The 22,399-nt window shown below is 45.8% G+C and overlaps 1 protein-coding gene across 2 annotated transcripts; it reads right to left on the reverse strand.

Annotated features, from left to right (window-relative positions):
* Nucleotides 1-370: 370 nt before the first annotated feature.
* Nucleotides 371-19,932, reverse strand: LOC307221061 (gap junction beta-5 protein-like). Of its 2 annotated transcripts, XM_079985243.1 has the most exons (3): nucleotides 19,788-19,932; nucleotides 5,410-5,480; nucleotides 371-2,029 (listed from the first exon to the last, which is right to left on the reverse strand). In XM_079985243.1, exon 3 carries the CDS (start codon nucleotides 2,002-2,004, stop codon nucleotides 1,168-1,170), a length of 837 nt encoding a protein of 278 aa, XP_079841369.1. In that variant the 5' UTR covers nucleotides 2,005-2,029; nucleotides 5,410-5,480; nucleotides 19,788-19,932; the 3' UTR covers nucleotides 371-1,167. The 2 variants fall into 2 exon arrangements, with proteins under 2 accessions (XP_079841369.1, XP_079841368.1); XM_079985242.1 differs by lacking the exon at nucleotides 5,410-5,480 and having other exon boundaries at nucleotides 19,788-19,931.
* Nucleotides 19,933-22,399: the final 2,467 nt, after the last annotated feature.

Raw genomic sequence — 22,399 nt, forward strand, 5'->3', positions numbered from 1 at the left:
GCAATGGAACACCGTGATGGAAACCAGAGCGCACAGAAACACTGTTTACCTTCCTGCCATAGCAGTACCTATTTATCTACTTGCACTGGTGTGCTTTCGAAATGCTAGGTCAGCAGGAGCTGGGACAGAGCAACGGGAGCTCACCCCGTCGTGGGGATTCAAACTGCCGACCTTCTGATCAGCAAGGCCAAGAGGTTCAGTGCTTTAGACCACAGCGCCACCCGCATCCCATTTATTGTGTATGTTATACAGTATATGACTCTCTTTCTCCCTCTCTCTCGATAAATAATATTAATAATAAAAAAATAGAAAATGTGTATATTTTTCAGAATAAGAACTGCAGTGCTGCAACAGGACTAGACCAACACCATTTCTTCTCCATTAGTGATCTTTATTTCAATATTGCTTTTCACTCCTGAGATCTCAGTACCAAGTATGCTAGCCACCTTTCACTGGTGGTGGGGAGGTCTTTAAAAATTTGACTAGATGAGTTATGGGACAGTGTACAATGTAAGTGGTTTAGATGGAATGAGCTGAGGGAACTAGTGAATTTTGAAATGACTATTTAATATATTCTTGGATCAAATATGGACATCAAAAAATCGAACAGCCTGAGCTGGGTTGGGGCCTGAAATACTGTAGGCCATTCCTTTCTCCATCTCCATCTTGCACAAAGGGATGCAAGAAAGCACTATTTTCTGTTCCATCACATATTTTCCAGAAGCAGCTCTGTTTCCCTCCTGCTGCACTTTGGCTTCTGACAGAAAACGGCATTAGTCATCTCACTGTGGCACAATCTTATGTCATTCTTCCCTATTCCCAATCATGTCATTCTTCCCTATTCATTTCAATTAAAAGGAAACATAATACTTTTTGGGGGGTGGGGGGAGAAAACACCATCAGTTACATATCATCGCATATCATTTGTGGACTGAGAACGACAACGACAAATTTGTTGCAATGATTTCCTTTCCAGACATGGGATGAATAAGTGCGCACCAGCAATGTCTACTGTTTTTATTGGAATACTCTGACATGTCTTCTGGCACATCATGCAAATGTCCTGCCTAGCAGCAGGCACTGTTCATTCTGAGAATGAAGTCATATTGTTTTTTTCATAAGGTTTCCATTATCAAATTTCCCAGGATTTAATTTTGACTGGGTAGTTTATGTGCTTAGAGTTCTCTGGGAAGGTGGAGCAGCCTTGATGATGGAGGTAGATGGTTTGTAATCTGCACCATGGAACACCTGCACACCCACTTCATTTGGGTCATGTTTGCTGTTGGGCAGAGAGCAAGTGTCCTCTCTTCTCATCCATTCACTGCCCTGCCTCCTGTGGCTTTCATTTTTGGGCTCAAGACACTCTGTACATCGTTTCCCAACAAGGTAGAAGGCTTCAACAAGGCCAAGGAGGATGCAAACACAGGTAGTGATGACCATGAAAAGGGTGAAGATGTTCTTCTCTGTGGGCCTGGCTATGAAGCAGTCTACAACATTGGGACAAGGTTCGAGGGAGCATTTCACCACACTGGGGAGTGTGTAGTTTGGGTACACGTGGTAGAAGATGAAAAGGAATATAATGTCCACAGCAGACTTGAAGATGAGGCTGAAGAAATAGGTCCACCACAAGCCTCCACGCTTCTTGCCAGGAGGATAGCGCAGTGCATAGTCTGCTCCAACCTTCTTCCTATATTTCTCCAGTTTGGCTTCTCGGTAGGCAACATGCATGATTACCAGCAAGGAAGGACAGGTAACCAAAATGAGCTGTAGGGCCCAGAGGCGGATGTGGGAGATTGGGAAGTAATGGTCGTAGCAGACGTTTGGGCAGCCTGGTTGCTCAGTATTGCAGTCAAAGTCCTTCTGGTCATCTCCCCAAACCTTCTCTGCTGCCACTATGTAGACTAGAAGCCGGAAGATGAAGACCACTGAGAGCCAAATACGTCCAAAGGCTGTGGAATATTTGTTTGCCCCGCTCAGGAGCCCTTGAAAGACTCCCCAGTTCATGGCCTCTGGTTTCTACTTGAAATACCTGAAAAGAAATAAGATGATGGAGTTAGAAATGCTATATATGTCTATGTATGTCTAGCAAAGCAACCTCTAAATCAGGTGTGTGGAACCTGTGTTACTGAACTACATCTCCCATAATTCCTGGCCATTGGCCATGGTTGCTGGGGCTGATGGGAGCTGTAGCAACAGCTGAAGGGTCAAAGGTTCCCCACACCTTTTTGAAGTTGTCAACAACACCTTGCTGCTAGTCCTAAATCACATCAAAGAGATGGAAAGAACCAAAAAGAACTGACGCTTCCCTTAACTTTCAGTCTTGCCATTTCATGTACAAGCTCCATTGTCTTTCCGTATCCATTCTGCCATGTCTACCCGATTTGATCTCCCCTCCTGAAGGTTCATATCAGGTTACAGTAAAAGTCATAATTCCATATATATCTATATCTATATCATCTATATCATCTATAGCTATATATCAACTATAATGGTGTGAATTTGCAATCAGGGACTTTGGACGTGCTGAATTATGATCATCTCTTAAGTGGCGTACAGACCTTACAGCAACAGAATGAAGGGGAACATCAGTTTAAATTATAAAATCAGACTTCAGTTAAATGCCTGCTACAATAAAAAGCAGGATTTTTGTCTCTCTTGTATCTGCCACCAGTTACCCTTGCTTGAAAAGTGTGTGTCCATGAGCTTCACCTAGTTGTTTTCCCCCCCAAGCTTTCTCAGAAAAACAAACAAATAAGTCTGCATTATGAACATTTTCCAGAAAAGTTCAGAAGAAATGAATGGTTTGTAAGACAAGTCAAGGGAACTTGGCCCACCACTAATCACAGCATGTAGAACTTTCTGGGTTTAGCTATGCCCCTCTCCTCACCACAAAGCACAATTGATTTAAGATCCAGGGCTAGAAAACACCTATAGCAATTTATGGACCTAATAGTTTTCTCTGGTCCATGGGGGTCACAAAGAGTCGGACACAACTAAACGACTAAACAACAACAATAGTTTTCAAAATCCATTCATTCTACTACTCCCACACCATGTGCCTCTCACCCAGAGGATTGAATGTTTCAACCAATCTTGCTACATGTTCTTACAGGCCAGGAAATAACCCATATACAACCCACCCTGCCCTCATCTCCCTAAGAAGGAAGAAGTGCTACTGGAAGGAAAGAGTCTCCAGATTTTCTGCAGTGTGTAACGGGTGTATGTGTGTGATGAAGGTGCCTAACATTGACCATTGATGAGAATAATGGTGTTGCAAGTTCTCAAGAGTGTCTCCATTTCGTTCTGCTGTGAAACACTGGGTACTTGGCATTTCACAGGGCACTGATTTACATAGATGGTTTGCAGTATATGGAGATTTACATAGTTTGATGCAAATATAGGAAGAAGTACAATTAAGCAGAAGTACAATATATTTTAGGGACATGGGTGGCGCTGTGGGTTAAACCACAGAGCCTAGGACTTGGTATCAGAAGGTCGGCAGTTCCAATCCCCGCGATGGAGTGAACTCCCATTGCTCGGTCCCTGCTCCTGCCAACCTAGCAGTTCAAAAGCACATCAAAGTGCAAGTATATAAATAGGTACTGCTCCGGCGGGAAGGTAAACGGCGTTTCCATGCGCTGCTCTGGTTTGCCAGAAGCGGCTTAGTCACGCTGGCCACATGACCCGGAAGCTGTACACTGGCTCCCTCGGCCAATAAAGCGAGATGAGTGCCACAACCCCAGAGCCGGTCACGACTGGACCTAATGGTCAGGGGTCCCTTTACCTTTACAATATATTTTGCCATATATTATGGTGCTGGAGGAGACTCTTGAGAGTCCTATGGACTGCAAGAAGATCAAACCTATCCATTCTGAAGGAAATCAGCCCTGAGTGCTCACTGGAAGGACAGATTCTGAAGCTGAGGCTCCAATACTTTGGCCACCTCATGAGAAGAGAAGACTCCCTGGAAAAGACCCTGATGTTGGGAAAGATGGAGGGCACAAGGAGAAGGGGATGACAGAGGATGAGATGGTTGGACAGTGTTCTCGAAGCTACCAGCATGAGTTTGACCAAACTGTGGGAGGCAGTGGAAGACAGGAGTGCCTGGCGTGCTCTGGTCCATGGGGTCACGAAGAATCGGACACGACTAAATGACTAAACAACAACAACAAAGGAAGGCTGTGACTAAGTGACCTATACGTCTGCTCAAATGACTGTCTGCCTCCTCACTATTGATGGACAACTTCAAGACCTTTGTTTTCCCTTCTTAGGGTTTCGTTACTTGGACTTGGACTAGGTAGCCCTTCAAACTGGGGATGTCCTCTTTAATGTTAGGACACGTGGCAACATTATCATCTCAGGAACATGGGGCTGACAATTTCTGGATCCTTAATAGAAGTGTCCTGGTACAGGGCAGTTATCTGGAAGAGAAGCCGGGGGCAGAGTCCATTGATGTTTGGTGAATCTGAGGTGGAACCCAACAGATTTTGGCAGAACGTCCAAAGAAGAGTTGCATCTGAGTCTTCTCTCTGAAATGCTGTCAACATGAATGTATGTGCCTATATGTAGTGGAGAAGTACCACCATATGAGGTCTCACATCAACTGATACAAACAAAAAATAAGTTTGCCACCAGGGGTGTGTTTCAGCTCTGTGTATATCTCAATTAACGAGGCAGAGTTGGGGAATTATTTCACATTTCAATGTTGGACAAAATGAGGGACTCCCCACCCACTGGAGTATCTCTCTTGCTTCAGGTTTCCCCTGTATTTTCTGAGAAACAAAGCCAAGCTGAACAATGAGAGCTTGAGAGGGCAGAACTGGAGAGGTGTGGGGAATCTTTCACTTTGACAGAAAGCTCTAGCTTTTAGTCACAGTGAATTATTTTCCTGGTGAACTCCAATCACAATAATTGGATGTGTGTTAAGTGAACATGAATTTTAGCTGTTAAAGTAGGGAAGATGCTGTGCAGGTAAACTACTTGGGTGGCCTGGTAGTTACTGAGTCATTTCTCTCTCTCTAACAATTAAAACAACAGAACTCTATTTTATTCACAGTGAGAAAATGTTGACTTTTCCATTTTTTTAAAAAAATAATAACTCCAGTGCAATAACTCTGAGCTAGGATAGCTTAGTTGGTACAGAATGAGACTCTTAATCTCAAAGTCATGGGTTTGAACCCCATGGTGGGTGAAGGATTCCTGTATTGGACTAGATGGCCCTCGTGATCCCTTCCAACTCTACAGTTCTATGATTGCCCCTGGAACCATTTGTCAGAGTTTTGGTGGGTATCTAATGCAGGGGCACCTCCCACATGTCCCTCAAACTGAGTGCCCCTCCCCCCAAAACTAGGGCTGTGTGTGATTTCTGTTCCTTCCTCCAATGCCTGTCCTTGCAGGAGAACCACTCACCTATCTTTCGGAAATTTGGCAAGCTTCATCTCTTCAGAAGGGGAGACCATGTCTGCAATCTGCATCCAATTCTGGCAGAAAATAAACAATTTAGAGACTTTTTAAATAAAAAAAAATAAAGGTTCCCTGCACAAAAACTCCTCTCTGGATCTGCATGACAATTGGCAGGCTTAATCCACTCTGGAGGGGCTCCTTTGATTGTAAATTTCACCCACGTACGTGAAAAGATTTGCTTGCTTATTTGTTTTTTGTTTCCAGATTCTCTGTACAAGTCAATGGAGGCAAAACAAAGTTTCAGATTTAACATAAAGGATTTGGGGCCAAATAACAAATTGTATTGGAAGAGCACAGAATAGATCTGAAAAAGATTGGGCTGCTTACGAATGCTACAGATTTAGATACAAGGTGAATGTTGTGGTCACTACACAACTCTACTTACCACCTCAGTAAATGAGAAGATAACATTAAAACTGATGTTTCCCTCTCCTTTAAGAATCCCTTATAGAAAATCACAGGGTGAGAGACCGGGAAGTGGAAACAAAATATGTCTCTACAAAATAATTCATCTTTAATCTATAAAATCAGCCAAGGTTTACGAATTCATCACAGACCTAGCACAAAGACCACAGCATAAGAATTTCCATGCTAGAGCAAACAGAATTTCCATTTCCAGAACTTGTTTCCAACCACAGCCAAGCTTAGGCCTCCGGATGCTCAAAAGCAGGGTGAGATGGTGGTTTTCTGCCCTCATGTTAGGAGGGACAAATCTGTTGATTTTGGCTTCTCTCAGTTTGCCCCATTTCTGCATCAGTTGATAATATTGTTATGAGTTTGGAGTGCCAGACTCCTCTAATCCCCAGATCCAGCAAGTGTTAAAATCTAATTAAGCCAGGCTAGCTTCCTCATGAGGTGATAGCCTGGGTGATGAGCCATTAAGGGAGATTAAGAGGCTCTGTGGGAGATGGCAAATGGGTGGGGCCCCTCACTCAATTTACAGAGGATGAGAAGGACAAAAGCCAGGGATGAGGCCTCATGTGTGCAGGGATTTGAACTTAAATCAGCAAGCTGGAAAGCCAGAGAGGCAGATCTATGCTTGATTTCTGTTTGAATCCAAGGCCGCAGCTATGAGAGAAACAAAACCTTTTTGGTTGATGCTGTGAGCCTCTGCATTGTAGGTTCAGGTTGCATACAGTATGTGTTTAAATAAACCATATATCATAAAGGCACCAGACTCTCTGCTATGCCTCATTCCCAAAAGGAAACACAGTCTCTGGGTAAGTGCCTGGAACCCCTGGAATCTCGCGCCGCTTGGAGATTGGGGTGGTATGTAACAATCTATATATCCACATAAACATTTGTAGTTTTAGGTTCACTTCTCTTAATATACTGATTTTTAAATGTGATTTTCCCACTGCACATCTTATTATAAACAAGTTTCTCTAATATAATGCACTTTTGTACATTTTTGCGTGGGTGGGTGCAAGAGCTACATCACAAAATGCAGAAAGAATATCTACGTTTTCTTTCACATATTGGTTCAGGAAGTGCAAATTGGGTAGGTTCTGAATGACCTTCTCCTGCATCTCTACTACGGCTGGGCGAGTTATCGATATATCTCCCAGAACCGGTATGAGGGGCAGACCGTGATGGCGGTTTCACTCAGTGGTATATCGCTGGCGAAACCGCCACCGCTCTTGAGACCCCTAGCACTCAGTGTGCTGGGGACGCTGTTAAACTGCTCCCACTCCCCAGCTGAGGAAGCCCCAATCCTTCTCCTGCTTGCATGAGAGCAGGAGGAGGATCTGGGCTCACTCAGTTGGGGGCAGGGCGCTTTCTGCTCCCCTGCTGAGCAGCCCCAATCCTTCTCCTGCTAGCGTACAAGCAGGAAAAAGATTTGGGCTCGCACAGTGGGGAGGGGGCAGCGGCGGTGAGCAAGAGGCCTCTTTCTCCAAGGAGGAGGTTGCTTGCCACCCCCGTTCCCCTTGGCCAGTGAGGGGGAAGGGAGTCCGGCTGACGGAGCCTGCCAGGCTCCATTGCAGGACTCCCTCCATCTTGGTCCAGCTTCATCGGCCCCAACTTAAAAAGGCACTGTGGTGAAAGAGCCTCAGCTCCCATGATGAGAGCTGCAGCAGTTTCACCCAGCGCCACAAGGGCTGGGGCCAATGCAGCTTTTTCAACATTGTGGCATATCGCCAAACTGCGATGTTTGGCTGGCGATCCACTGCAGTGTTGAAAACCTAATATTGCCCAGCCCTAATCTCTACCTGATGTGCTTCACTATTCAGAGTTATATGATTATTGCTCCAGATAGCAGTTCCCTGGAACTACCATGCGTGTTACGCATCAAAAGACCTCTCTTCTGTGATTCTGTCTAATCTGCTTTTTATCAAATGTGTTATATTGTAAATCTCAGTGGAAAAGCATATACTTTGATGTCAGACATCTCTGGTGTCCCAAAATAGGGCTGGGCAAATTCTTGTCTTAAACCTTAAGAGAACTGCTGGGTAGACAATACAGTGGTACCTCTGGTTACGAACTTACATAATTCATTCTGGAGGTCCGTTCTTAAGCTGAAACCATTCTTATCCTGAGGCACGCTTTCGCTAATGGGGCCTCCTGCTGCGTGTGCACCTCCAGTGCGCTATTTCTGTTCGCAACCTGGGCCAAAGTTCGCAACCAGGAGCAGCTACTTCTGGGTTAGCACAGCTCGTAACCTGAAGTGTTCATAACCAGAAGCATTCATAACCAGAGGTACCACTGTACAGAATTATACTGAGTCAGACCACTGGCCCATCTAAGGAAGCTTCAGATTCTCATGCTTTGTAAATGAATGAATGAATGAATGAATGATACAATGCAGGGCAGTACATCAAGGCTGGGGAGCATGTGGCCTTTCAGATATTGCTGGACCACAACTTCCATCAGCCCCAGCATGGCCAATGGTCAAGAATGGTCAGTCTAGCAACACCCAGAGGACACTACTTTCCCCACTCCTGTGTTAAATGATTAAGGAGAGAAATAATGGACATGGAAGAATCAGCGGAAGACCTGGGAGGACATTGGCGGAGAGGGAAGGGTGTGTGTGTGGTCATTGCTTGGAATTGCTGTTGTGTGATCTCTGTGTGATCACTTTGTTCACTCTCATCTTTCGACACCAGGCAAAAAAACATTCCTCCATTCCCAGGCCTTTGGCTAATTAAACATGGCCTTTTAAACTGCATGGGGTGTGTGTTTATGTGTGTGTATGTGTTATTGTTTTTGTTTGTTATTGCAGTATGCATTTTTGTGTTTTTGTATTGTAAACCACCCTGTGATCTTTGGATGAAGGGTGGCATAGAAATTTAATAAAACAATCATAATCATAATAATTATACAACATTTATAAGGCACCTACGTTTGGTGATGAATTTAAATGTAATCGCTAAGAACATAATGAATATTCCAGTGCGGTAGCACCTACTCCCTGCAACTCCCTGCCTTTTAATATTAGGCAGGAATCTTCAGCTGTAGTGGTTTAAATGCATGATAAACACTTTTCTTGTTTGGGCAAGCTTACCCTGACATGTAATTTTATTAGGTACTTTTCTTTTTTTTTAACCGATTTTATCTATATTTTAATAAAATCTTATTTTTCTTGCTTTCTAAACTTTGCTTTTATCAGTATTTCCCCATGAATGATTTTGTTTTATGTAAACCGTTCTGAGGTTTCTGTTGATTAATTAGTTGATAAATATTGTTAAATAACACAATGTAAGAAGAATCTTGCTGGATCACCCCCAAATGGCCAAATGGCCAATTTATTTATGAAACATCTAAGTTGCCCACTCTGCTTTGCGAAACCCATTTTATTGAAGCTCCCGCCCTCTCTTGCCTCCGTATTTGCTTTACACACTTTTTTAAAGCTTGACTGCCATCTCCATCGCTCTCCAGTCCTATCAGGCTTTTCTTTGTGTGTTTGCATCCCAATCCAACTCTACAACTTCTTCTGTGCTAGTACATGACGCTATGCATCTCTTATCCAAGAAAACAAGATTGCTTGCATGAAGGGATGGTAGAAAAAACTGTTCACATGTTAATGCACATCTGAAATAATATGCAAACTGGAATACAGTTCTCCCCTTCAAAATTTGCACTTCTCCATATTTTGATTCAGAACTCCAAACAAACAGTGCATTAAAGATGTGCATATTAGCACAAAAGAAGACTAAAGAGTGCAGTAATGAAAATGACATGCAAAAATAGAGGAAATTTAAAGAAAATTACTTGCTAATATGCACATAAAGGTAAAGGTACCCCTGCCCGTACGGGCCAGTCTTGACAGACTCTGGGGTTGTGCGCCCATCTCACTTAAGAGGCCAGGGGCCAGCGCTGTCCGGAGACACTTCCGGGTCACGTGGCCAGCGTGACGAAGCGGCTCTGGCCAGAGCCAGAGCCAGAGCCAGAGCCAGAGCCAGAGCCAGAGCCGCACACGGAAACGCCGTTTACCTTCCCCCTGGTAAGCGGTCCCTATTTATCTACTTGCACCCGGAGGTGCTTTCGAACTGCTAGGTTGGCAGGCGCTGGGACCGAGCAGCGGGAGCGCACCCCGCCGCAGGGATTCGAACCGCCGACCTTTCGATCGGCAAGCCCTAGGCGCTGAGGCTTTAACCCACAGCGCCACCTGCGTCCCGCAATATGCACATACTAGGCAAAATTGTGCACATCTCTTTTTTTGCCCCTTCACAAATACTTTAGATGCCAAAATTGACTGTTAACTGGTTAGATCAGGTGCGGGGAATCTCTAGCCCTCCTGATGTTGATGCACTACAACTCCCATTATCCATGACCCCTGGCCATGCTTGCTGGGGCTGATGGGAACTGGAGTCCAACATCAGCTGGATGGCCATTTTTTGCACACTCAGTCCTGAAGGATGTGCCTTGAGAGATTGTGCTGAGGACATAAGACGTGCAGTTTCATGGCTATGCTTCTATCCAAATCTATTTCCTTCTTTTGCAAATAGTTTCATCAGACAAAGGCGAGTAGTTGCCAGGTACAGCCTAGCAACCACAATTAATGGAGTGAGGTGGCAGTGGGAATGAGTCATGCACTCTGTCTGCATCATCTGGGTCAGCATCCCCTCCTACTCTTCCCACAGTAGGTGAATCAGATGAACCAACAGGCTCTTCAGGTCGGAATCCTTCCATGTCCCTCTCTGGTCCAAGAAACAAAATATTAGTGATAAACCATAACAACCAAAAGTGCTGTAGTTAGATGGATGGACCAAGCTTCCCATTTCTATTTCTCAGTTTCCCAAGTTCTCCACACTTCCTCATCAGTTTGCAATGACCGCTCCCCGCTTAAAACAGGGGGCGCCCTTTGCGTGGACGCGTGCAGCCCCTAGATCTGGAGCGGCCCCAACAGCATAGGCTTGGCTTTGCCTTCCCCCAGGTGGGATACCTGGAGGTCTCCGCCTACCTCAGTCAGTTGTCCAATCCCACCTGGGGGAAGTGTTGCTGGGGACTGGGGAGGGAGAACGCCCAATGCCTGAGCCAAGGTCTACTCACATTTGAAATTTAATAAAGTTGTGGCCAATTTAATCCCATAGCACGTTGTCTTGAGTCGTTATTCCACATGACGGAGGGACCGCACGGGATCTGGGGACTCCGCCTGTCCACGCAATATATTATTATTTTTAAATAAAAAATTCCTCACGACTCTGGGGTTGCGGCGTTCATCTTGCTTTACTGACTGAGGGAGCTGATGTTTGTCTGCAGACAGTTTTTCCAGGTCATGTGGCCAGCATGACTAAGCCGCTTCTGGCGAAACCAGAGCAGTGCATGGAAACGCCATTTACCTTCCCACCGGAGTGGTACCTATTTATCTACTTGCACTTTGACGTGCTTTCGAACTGCTAGGTTGGCAGGAGCTGGGACCAGCAACCGCTGACCTTCTGATCGGCAAGCCCTAGGCTCAGTGGTTTACACCACAGCGCCACCCGCATCCACACACACACACACACACGCACACACATGTTTATTTCCACTAATATGTAGATTTCTATGCACACTTTACTTTAGCAAATAATAATAATAATAATAATAATAATAATAATAATAATAATAAATTTTATTTATATCCCGCCCTCCCCAGCCGAAGCCGGGCTCAGGGCGGCTAACAACACTAAAACAGTACAACATTATAAAAACATTATAAAAATTAATTAAAATCAAAATTGATGGCAACCATAAACTAAAGTTTTGTAAAGATTGCCAAAGGAGGAAGTCAGGCTGCGCCCTGACCAAAGGCCAGGTCGAACAGCTCTGTCTTGCAGGCCCTGCGGAAAGATGTCAAGTCCTGCAGGGCCCTTGTCTCTTGTGACAGAGTGTTCCACCAGGTTGGAGCCGCAGCCGAAAAAGCCCTGGCTCTAGTTGAGGCCAGCCTAACCTCTCTGTGGCCTGGGACCTTCAAGGTGTTTTTATTTGAAGACCGTAAGTTCCTCTGTGGGGCATACCAGAAGAGGCGGTCCCGTAGGTATGAGGGCCCTAGGCCGTATAGGGCTTTGAAGGTTAAAACCAGCACCTTAAACCTGATCCTGTACTCCACCGGGAGCCAGTGCAGCTGCTATAGCACCGGATGAATGTGATCTCTAAGCGAAGACCCCGTAAGGAGTCTCGCTGCGGCATTCTGCACCCGCTGGAGTCTCTGGGTCAGTCTCAAGGGCAGCCCCACGTAGAGCGAGTTACAATAATCCAGTCTGGAGGTGACCATCGCGTGGATCACAGTGGCTAGGTCAGGGTGAGAGAGGTAAGGAGCCAACTGCTTAGCTTGGCGGAGATGAAAAAATGCCGCCTTTGTTATAGCTGTCATCTGCGCCTCCATGGAGAGGGAGGTATCGAAGATTACACCCAAACTCTTAACGGATGCTGCTGGCACTAATTGCACCCCCGCAAGAGATGGGAGTTGCCCCCTCAGTCCCATGTCGTCCCGTCCCAGCCAGAGGACCTCTGTCTTCGAAGGATTTAACTTCAACCGGCTCCCACGTAACCATCCAGCTACAGCCTCCAAGCATCTGATCAATGTGTCTGGGGCCGAGTCAGGGTGGCCGTCCATCAACAGATAGAGTTGGGTGTCATCAGCATACTGATGGCAGCCCAGCCCAAAACTCCGGACAAGCTGGGCGAGGGGGCGCATAAAGATGTTAAAAAGCATCGGGGAGAGTATCGCACCCTGGGGCACACCACACACCAAGGACTGGCGGGATGACAATTCCCCCCCCAAGCGCCACCCTCTGTCCCCGACCAGAGAGAAACGAGCGCAGCCATCGAAGGACTGTGCCCTGGATCCCCACGTCGTCAAGGCGGTGGTCCAGGAGTTCGTGATCGACCATGTCAAAGGCTGCTGACAGGTCTAGAAGAATCAGCAGCCCCGACCCGCCTCGATCCAGCTGCCTGTGGAGATCATCTGTTAGGGCGACCAGAGCCGTCTCAGTCCCATGACCAGCGCGGAAGCTGGACTGGAATGGATCCAGAGCCGATGTTTCATCCAGAAACCTACCAAGCTGTTCAGCAACCGCTCTCTCAATCACCTTACCCAGGAATGGAAGATTCGAAACCGGGCGGTAATTGGATAGATCTAAGGGATCTAATGATGTTTTCTTTAAAAGCGGGCACACCACTGCCTCCTTCAGTTCCCCTGGGAATGTCCCGGTGCCAAGGGACAGATTGATGATATCCCCCAGGGGGGCCCGCACCTCGTCTGGACACTCTCTAATCAGCCAGGACGGGCACGGGTCGAGAGGACAAGTGGTGGGATTTCCAGCTCGGAGGAGTCTGTCCACATCGGCTGGGGATATCCGGTCAAAGTGGTCCAATACAGAACCCGAGGACAGTCGAGGGGCCTCCAGTTCCTTTATTGTATCCAAACTGGCAGGGAGGTCATGGCGGAGCAACAGGACCTTCTCCGCAAAAAAGCTCGCAAATGCCTCACAGCTGTGTGTCAAATTGTTATTTAAATTTGGCTGTCCTTCGAGGGACGTTAAAGACCGAATTATACTAAATAATTGTGCCGGGCGAGAGCTAGCAGATGCAATGGAGGCCAAGAAGTAGGACTTCTTAGCGGCCTTCACTGCCATCTCGTAGGTTTTCATAAAAACCCTATAAGATGTTCTTGAAGCTCCGTCACGGGCACCCCGCCATACTCGCTCTAACCGTCTGAGGTCCCGCTTCATTTTCCGGAGCTCCTCGGTAAACCAGGGAGCCCGGTTTCTGCGGGGTCGCAGAGGGCGCTTAGGTGCGATCTCATTGATGGCTGCCAGGAGCTGGGTATTCCAGGCCTCAACAAGCTCAGTCAATGAGTCGCCAGGGGGAGAAAGGTCCCGCAAGGCTTGATGGAATCTATCAGGGTCCATCAGCCTCTGCGGGCGAGCCCAAATCGGCTCGCCACCTAAGCAGGGTGGGGGTGGAACGTCAATCCTGGCTTTCAGAGCATAGTGATCAGACCATGGCACCTTCATCGAAAGAAACATGATCACATCTATACCGACGCCAAAGATCAGATCCAGCGTGTGGCCTGCTTGATGTGTGGGGCCCGAAACAAACTGGGAGAGCCCTAGTGTCGCCATGGAAGACACCAGGTCCAGAGCCTGTGAGGAGGGAGTGGCATCCGCATGGATGTTGAAGTCCCCCAATACCAATAGGTTAGGGAACTCCAAGGCCCAGCCGGCCACCGCCTCCAGCAGGCCTGACAGGGTGGCTGCTGGTGCGCTAGGTGGCCGGTACACCAGCCAGACAGCCAAGTTCACCTCGGAGCCCCACACTAGGCCAACACATTCAATGCCGGGGATCGATGGCGATGGTAGAGCCCTGAAAGAACAATCTTCCCGGATTAATAACGCCACCCCTCCCCCCTGGCCCACAGTCCGCGACTGGTGGAGGACGGAGAAACCCGGGGGTGCCATCTCTCGTAAGGTAACAGTATCCCCTTCGCGCACCCAGGTCTCAGTCACACATGCCAGGTCAACCCCTGCGAGGTGAAGAAATCTCGCATGGTGGAGGTTTTGTTGCCTATAGACCTGGCATTGCACAACACCAGTGACGGAGGTGAGTAATCCTTGCTCACCCTACCCTCGTCTCTCGGGATGGGGCGCAGATTGGAAGGGGTACGAGCATATCCGTATCTCGATCCCCTTTACATGGTGCTGCAAAATCTGCAGAAGTGCGAATTTCAAAGGATGGCTGCATTCCAGTTTGCATATTGTTTCAGAAAGTGCAAATGAGTTTGCCTTTAAATGATAACTGAATCAAATTTCTCCCCAAATGTTCACATTTGGGAAAAGACAGAAGCCTGAGCAATAGCCACCATTTAGTGGCCTCTGCCCTCCTGAACTGCCAGCACAGGACAATCGATCCCTGAGGAGAATGAGCCCTTAGGGGAATGAGAAGAAGCACTAACAGCTTCTTCTAAACAACTTGTCTTTTCTGTTCTATTGTAACTTTAAAAACAAAACAAAAAAAGGATGCTTATTGTTGTAATAATCTTATATAAATTGCTTTATGAGGCCTGCCTGAAAAGCAGTATATAATTACTGTCAATCAATCAAACAGTCGTCTGCAATGAGCATTCTTTGCAAGAATCAACAAACAGAAGCAAAGCAGCAGGATGTCTTATAAAAGTAGCTGAGATTACATCCTGGAATGGGGTGAAGGGAAAGCATCGTAAGTCCTGGGCACAGTCTTCCAAGCAAACTGGGTGCTCCCATTTCGCAACAACATCTAGTTAACGCAGTGCCTAGTTATAGAAGGAAGAGGAGGGAGTGGTTGGCTAATTCAGAATCACTCCCAACTTGAGATACATTGTGTTATGTGTACTTGAGTGTAGTGGTGAACTGGTAGATCACAGAATCAAAGAATTGTAGAGTTGGAAGGGACCTTGTGACTACACAAAGCTTCTGTAGTCCTTCAGCAAACGGGGTTGTAGTGAGAGATGGAGGAGAGATTTATTCAAGTCCCCTTTCTTCAGCAGATAAGAGTTGACTTGAGACTCCTGAAGCTGTGTGTAGGTCACAACACACTTGCCTATAATTTTGAAGTGTAACTTCAGTGTGCTTAAAATGACCCATAAATTTCTCATTTTTACATTGGAAAAAGGGTACAAAATGTGTGTTTCATGGGAAATGCCGTGAAAAGCATTGGGAAATGGGTGCTTGATGGGTAAAGTGCATCTTACATTAAAAGTGAGAACAAAATGCACACAGTTTGAAAGGGGACTCTTCTGGCCTTCAAAAAAGAAATCCTCACAAAATGGCACACGGCAGGCTCATAATTGAACACCAGCAAAACTGAAGGGGCAGAAAATTATTTGCATTGCAAAATAATATGCAATTTTTGAAGAATGCTTGTGTTTTCCACATCAACCTGCAACTTTTTCAATAAAGTGCATGAAAGTTCACTTTACTTTTGTTACTTTTGTATGTTCAGGGAGATGGGCCAGTATAATGTAGTGGTTAGAGTGTCATACTTGGGAGACCAGAGTTCAAATCCCCACCCAGCTGTGGAGCTCACTGGGTGACTTTGGGTCAGCTACTGTATCTCTTAGCCTAACACAGGTCTGTTGTAAATATTAAATGGGAAGGGGGAAACCACTGATGTCATCTTGAGCTTCTTGGTGTAAAGTTGGGATGTAAATAAGGAATATGTACACATTTTACAGTAAAATACAAATTTTAACCTAAAATACAAACTTTTGTATGTATTTTGCTACTTTTCTTAAGCCAAGAACTGGGTCCCAAAACTTTGAGAAATGTGAAAACCTAAGGATGACTGATTTCTGATCCATATATTAACCTGGACAGTGTAAATTAGGTTGTTTTGCTTAAAATGCTTATAGTGAAATATTTGAGCACCCCAAATTCCAATCACCTTTTTGTACAATATGTAGGCGGAATGTAATTAAGCCAAGGATGAAGTTTCCTGCATGGCTGATTCAGCTTTTCAATCCAGGAGGCCATTCCCTGAAGGATGGGAAGTGACATATTTTGGGAGGCAAAAGAGGTGACACGAGATTTTAAGTACCTATCTCATGTCTGGACAGTTCCAGCACCCGTCTTCTTGTCATTTCCTCAAGGTGCCCTGTGGGCAAAATGGTGTTGTCATGTGTTTGGAGAGGAACAGGTGTGCTTTGTGGAAAACAGCACATAGGCCTTCACCCTGCATTACCTATCACATTATTTGAGGGGAAATAGATATGGGGTTGATGGAAATCGTGGAATCTGGGTGCTCCAAACCCTACCACGTGGCACACAGCATTAGAAACAACATTCAGATGGAGCTGGTACTTGCAAGAAACATTGGAGAATAGAAAGGTGTATTGCCATGGCAGAACCTACATGCTGGCCATTATTCAGACCCTCCTGTTACAATACAAGAGATAGTGTGGTGCAGTGGTTAGAGGACTAGGATCTTGGAGACCTGGGTTCAAAACCCCACTTGGCCATGGTGGCATAGCTGTCAACTTTTCCCTTTTCTTGCAAGGAATCCTATTCAGAATAAGGGAATTTCCCTTAAAAAAAGAGAAACGTTGACAGCTATGCATGGTGGTTACAGATCGGCAGCCAGTGTAGATCTTTGAGAAGAGGTGTAGCATGTTTGTAGGATCTCACTACTCTCCGCAATCATACTGCAGCATTCTGCACCGACTGCAGATTCTGGTCCAAGTGCAAGGGAAGCCCCACATACATTGTGCATGCTATGTTTTGGAAGGAAATAAGGACAGGAGTGGTGCACCATTATAGCTGATAGAAACAAGGGTGAGATACCATCCAACACTTCACATATGACAATAGGGAGCTGCATGTGAGTCACACCCCTAATCTCATACCAAGGCCAGGATCTTGCCTGACACTTGCCTCAGTTCCTCTTTTGTACATTGCTGAAGCATTTGTACACTTTATTTCTTAACTCAGCCATAGCCTGTTCTGCATCAAATTATGTATAGGGAGAGCAGTTGCTCTTCCCCTTAAAAATTTATTCAAAGACATTTATTTGTCTTCTATCTTACAAAAAGTTAAAAATGCACCTTAGTGCAGGGATGGGGAACCTGTTATCCCCCCAGATGTTGTTGGACTCCAACTCCCAGCAGCCTCAGCTAGCATGGCCAATGGCCAGGGAAGAAGGAATTTTAGTTAACAGCATCTGGAGGCCAAAGAAGCCTGTTTGTGCATAGCACATTGACTTAATGTTCATGCACATGCATTTATATACATGTGCAACAACGATTCATTCACCTCTCCACTCCAATATTTAGCTCAGGGGAGGAAGCTGAATTGTGAAAGAGGACAACCCAGTGCTTGGAACAAATTAGTTCAGCTGAACAAAGTTCACAGTTCAAAAATCTCTGGACTACAACTGAAGGTAATTCATTGGTGAACTAAAAGTCAATTAAATTCATTTTGGGGCAGAACTTTGAATGATTTCTACTTCATCTTCACGTTCATGCTCTTCCCCCAGCAGCAGGAGGTCTGGACTCTTATTTTTCATTTTAAAAACAGTAAGTAAATCAGATATTGATAAAGTTAGAAAGCAAAACATTGAGGCAATGCTTTAGGGCTTATTAGGCAGATATACAGGTGCTGCTATTGTTAAGGATGTTTAGTCATTTAATCACTGTTGCTAAACAATCAGAAGGAAGGAATGTAAGGCACTTCCTGTATCTTCCCTGCTGGAGAGATCCATTCTCTTCCAACAGGAGTAGCTTGCACAGAAAAATACAGGTACAGGAAAAAAGAGAATGATGCCATGTGCCTTTAATAGCAGTGTAACTGGCACAAATTAAACAGGGCAAGCATTTGCTTTTATGGAAATACAATAATAAAGAACACTTCATCTGTTGACATTCTGTCTGTCAGACATCTTGTGAACCCTGACTTACTTTTGGACCCTGTACTTCAGCACAGCACCTTGTAATATTCCAAATGTTGAGGATGAAGTTTTTAAGAACTAGAAAGTTCATTGGAATACAGCTGAACTGAATAGCCTGCTTTGTAAAAAAAGGAACCAGTTCCTTTTAAGTATGAACTTTCCAAGCACTAGCACAACTCTTATCAATTCTCACTTGCAAGATTTGAATAAGGCACCCCTTAAAACCAACAGTGATTTCTCAGGCATAAGTAACAGAGAACTGGGATCGTCCCTTGTAAATAAGTTGGAGCATGTAGGATGACGCTGAAGGTGAGGAGAGAGTGAGAGGTAGGGTTTTGGGTGAGCCAGCTAGTGAGGCATGATGGGTCTGTGGCAGTTCAGACCTTCCTTCATTCTTTCCTTTCCATTGTTGAATATTTCTGGTGTGATGTAACTCTCTTTGGCTTGCATGGCGTTTTCTCTTTTAATATTTTCTTAAGAATACTTTTCTTATTACTGTGGAGAAGCATTTTTTTTTAAATAAAAGGCGGAAGCAGCCCACCTCACCATTCACACGGCACACCTTTCACAAACAGTGAAAGACTCATCGTGAGGATCTAGAGGTGGGAAAGGGTGGGGTGCGCAAAATTTGCCATTTCCCCTACTTTCCAACTCAAGTTGCCGAGTAGACTACAAGTCCCATGCTTCTCAGCATGAAAGGAGCATGCCATTTGAACAGTTACGAGCGACCCTATGGTTTTGAATGTTGTGCTTTTGTTTTCTGACCAGAATTCCACTGGGATCTGCTAGGCACTAATGAACAAGATCTGCACTTCCCCACAAGGTCCCCACAAGCATCCACAAGCACTGCAAACATGGAAGACATTCCACCACACCCACCCAGCTTACAGAAGAGAATATTACTCATGCATGTTTGTTTGCAAAAATCCAGATGAGACTCTTTGCCGTTTGCATGCTGATACCTTTACAGCCAGTGTAAATTAAAGCATGAGGGGACTAGAGTTTGCAAAGTCCAGTTCCCCTCTCCTGAAATATGTGGGGTTTCTCAGGCTCTCCAAAGAGGAGAAAGTTTTCAGGGCAGCCTCAGTGGCAGCCTGGTCCCACATTGCAAATCTGAGCTCCAGCCCTGAAGAGTCATTCCATAGGAACATAGGAAACCACTTCATACTGAGCCAGCCTATTGGTCCAACTTGCATTGTCCATACACTGACTGGCAGCAGGTCTCAAGGATTTCAGAGGGGTGTGTGTGTGTGTGTGTGTGTGTGTGTGTGTGTGTTGGGGGTCTCTTTTCCAGCTGTAACTTGAGTTGCTGAGGGTGAAACTTGATACATCCTGCAAGCAAAACATATGCTTTAAGCCTACACTACAACCTTTCCCTGTTCTGCTTTTCCTGCCCCCCTCCCAGCAGCTCAAACTTTTCTCAACAGGCTAGTTTACATTTCACCCTACAGTGGTGACGGGGGGAAAACAACAAACACGCTTACCTGGTAAGAGTCCTGGCTTCCTCACGGGCCTTTTCCCAGTCTGCTGCTTCCTTCCGAAGCATCAAAAAAATATTTTCGCCAGTTAAGAGCCATCAAAGCTCAGAGGCTCCTCCCGGCACTCTGGGAGTGAGGACAAGGCAGAGGAGGAGGAATCTCCAAAAGAAACATTCCATGGGTGGAGCTTTCTAGCACACTCTTGGTTGCTAGCTATCAAGGCTGGGGAAAGCAGAGAGCTGTACCAGGTAAACAACAAGGGCCCCCATCAGACCAGCAGTGCAGAATCTATCTGAGTGATCTGAGCAGCCAGTCCTAGGATCGCGGGAGGTAGGGATTTTATGGTTAGTCCATTCAGTCCCCTAAAAGAGACCCAAGATTTCACTACTTTTGCAATCGTTTCCCTAACTTGTACAATTCCCCCCCCCCCAAAAAAATGCACATTTTATCATGCATTTTCCTCCAAACACATTTTTGGGGTAAGCATTGCAAAATTCAGAAAAACACACTATCCAATTTAAGTGACTTCAAAATGGGTATATTTCGAAGAACAGCAAACTAGGTCTGTTTACTTTAAAATATGGACCAAATGGAATCCTCCACTCCTGGGGTGCAAGTTCAGTGTTCAAATATTGTGATGAAGTTCCTGGACAAACTTGGAACTGGCTATTGTTTAATACAATGGGGAGCTGTCACAAAATGTTGCAATGCATTCTTCTCACCTAACAGGACAGCTCCTGTTCCATCCATGCTCACCTCCAGCATATTATAAATTGTGAAGGGGTTCAAGAAGACCATTTAACTCCCCGCCCTGTTTCCCAGTTTTCTTTTCTAATTAACACTCCACGTGCCCTGGTTTCTAGAGACCACTGAGCATGCTCAATCCTCATTGGGTTTATTTGAAGGGGATGTCATCGTTTTGTATCTCTGCGAACCTTGGAGTTTCCCTGAGATGCTGATATCTCTCTCTTGCTTCTCTGTGGCCTGTTTTGGTTCAGGTTGGCACAGGTGCCTTCTTTTCAGCATTAGGAGGACTGGGGTTAATATCCTGCTTTTCCATTAGCATTGACCCCGCCACCCCAGCAGCCTATAGCAAATAGTTACAACAAGAACAGCAACAGCAACAGCAACCAAGCAAACATGCAATTCAAGTTGCTGGCTTGTTTGATATATAAAGCTCTAAATGGCCAGGGGTCAAGGTTTCCAAGGGATCACCTGTTCACATATGAAACAGCCCCTGCATTAAGATCTTTGGCTGAGGCCAAGCTGCAGGTTCTCTCACGTTAGGAGGTGGAGTCAGGGCCTTTTCTACACTGACACCAAAGTTGTGGAGCCCTCTCCCTTCCCCAGCCTCATTTGTTAGGCGGCTATGTTGCTATCTTTTAAATGAAAAAATTATCATTGAGAGAACAAGCAGTACAGACATTTTGTTAAATAAACAAGCACACTAGAGCTTTAAAGGTTAAGACCCGCACTTTGACTTGCTTATGGTAAGGAAATACAGTGGTACCTCGGGTTACAGATGCTTCAGGTTACAGAGTCTGCTAACACAGAAATAGTACCTCAGGTTAAGAACTTTGCTTCAGGATGAGAACAGAAATCGCGCCGAGGTGGCAGCGGGAGGCCCCATTGGCTAAAGTGGTACCTCAGATTAAGAACAGTTTCAGGTTAAGAGCAGACCTCCAGAATGAATAAAGTTCTTAACCTGAGGTACCACTGTAGTAGCTTAGTCAAGAACTTCGCAACTGTCTGTCAATGTATCTCCACACAACTGCTTCCCATATCAATTTTGAGATTCTCTGGGAGGAGCCACTAGCACCCTTTTCTCCCACACTGCACATCCTCACTTCAACAACACTGTTGGGGAATGTTCTGGGGTGTAGCTGCTTCTGGGGATGCACAAACACCTCTGTGTTCCCCTCCAAAAGTGGGAGGGGCTTCCCATGCATTCCAAAGGAATGAGTGCCAAAGCTCCCTACCCTTCCCCACTGGGGCCCTTGTCAGCAGTTGTAGCCATGGGTGGCACTGCTGTTTTCGGCCTGTCAGAAGTAGCTTTGTCATTCACCCACTGCTAAATGCTTGCCCAGGACCCGGCAGTGAGGATGGTGAATGGTGTTGCTACCACCACCAGCAGCAGCAGCACCCCACACACCCAGTGCAACTACATTAGGGGAGGGGTCAGCAAAAGAGGTTTAAAGACTCTCTCAGGGCAAATCTATAAAAATGTGGTATAAACACCAGCAATTGAGAAATACTGGCCTGTGAGCGCTCCTATTGGAGAACAGCCTTTACCAAAGGTGTCATGGACTTTGAAGACACTCAAACTCAGGGCAGAAGGAAGAAACGAGCTAAGAGAAAGGCACGCTTGGCAAACCCTCACCATGATCAGCTCCCACCTGGAAACCTAAGTTCCCACTGTGGAAGGACGTGTGGATCCAGAATTGGCCTCCACAGTTACCTACAGACACATCGCTAAGACCGTGTTCATGGAAGACAACTTTACTCTACTATGAGTGATCGCCAAAGAAGAGGAGGTGTGTTGGAGAGTGTGGGCCCTTCTGTGATACCATGTCAAGGACCCTTGATGCCCAACATGGATCCTAATGACATCTAACCCT

Source organism: Podarcis cretensis (genome assembly GCF_951804945.1).
Source record: "Podarcis cretensis genome assembly, chromosome: 8".
Classification (NCBI taxonomy): Eukaryota; Metazoa; Chordata; class Lepidosauria; order Squamata; family Lacertidae; genus Podarcis; species Podarcis cretensis.

Bases quoted from the DNA above. Each gene is read 5' to 3' on its own strand.
- LOC307221061 (XM_079985243.1), bottom strand. From the start codon at position 2,004: ATGAACTGGGGAGTCTTTCAAGGGCTCCTGAGCGGGGCAAACAAATAT.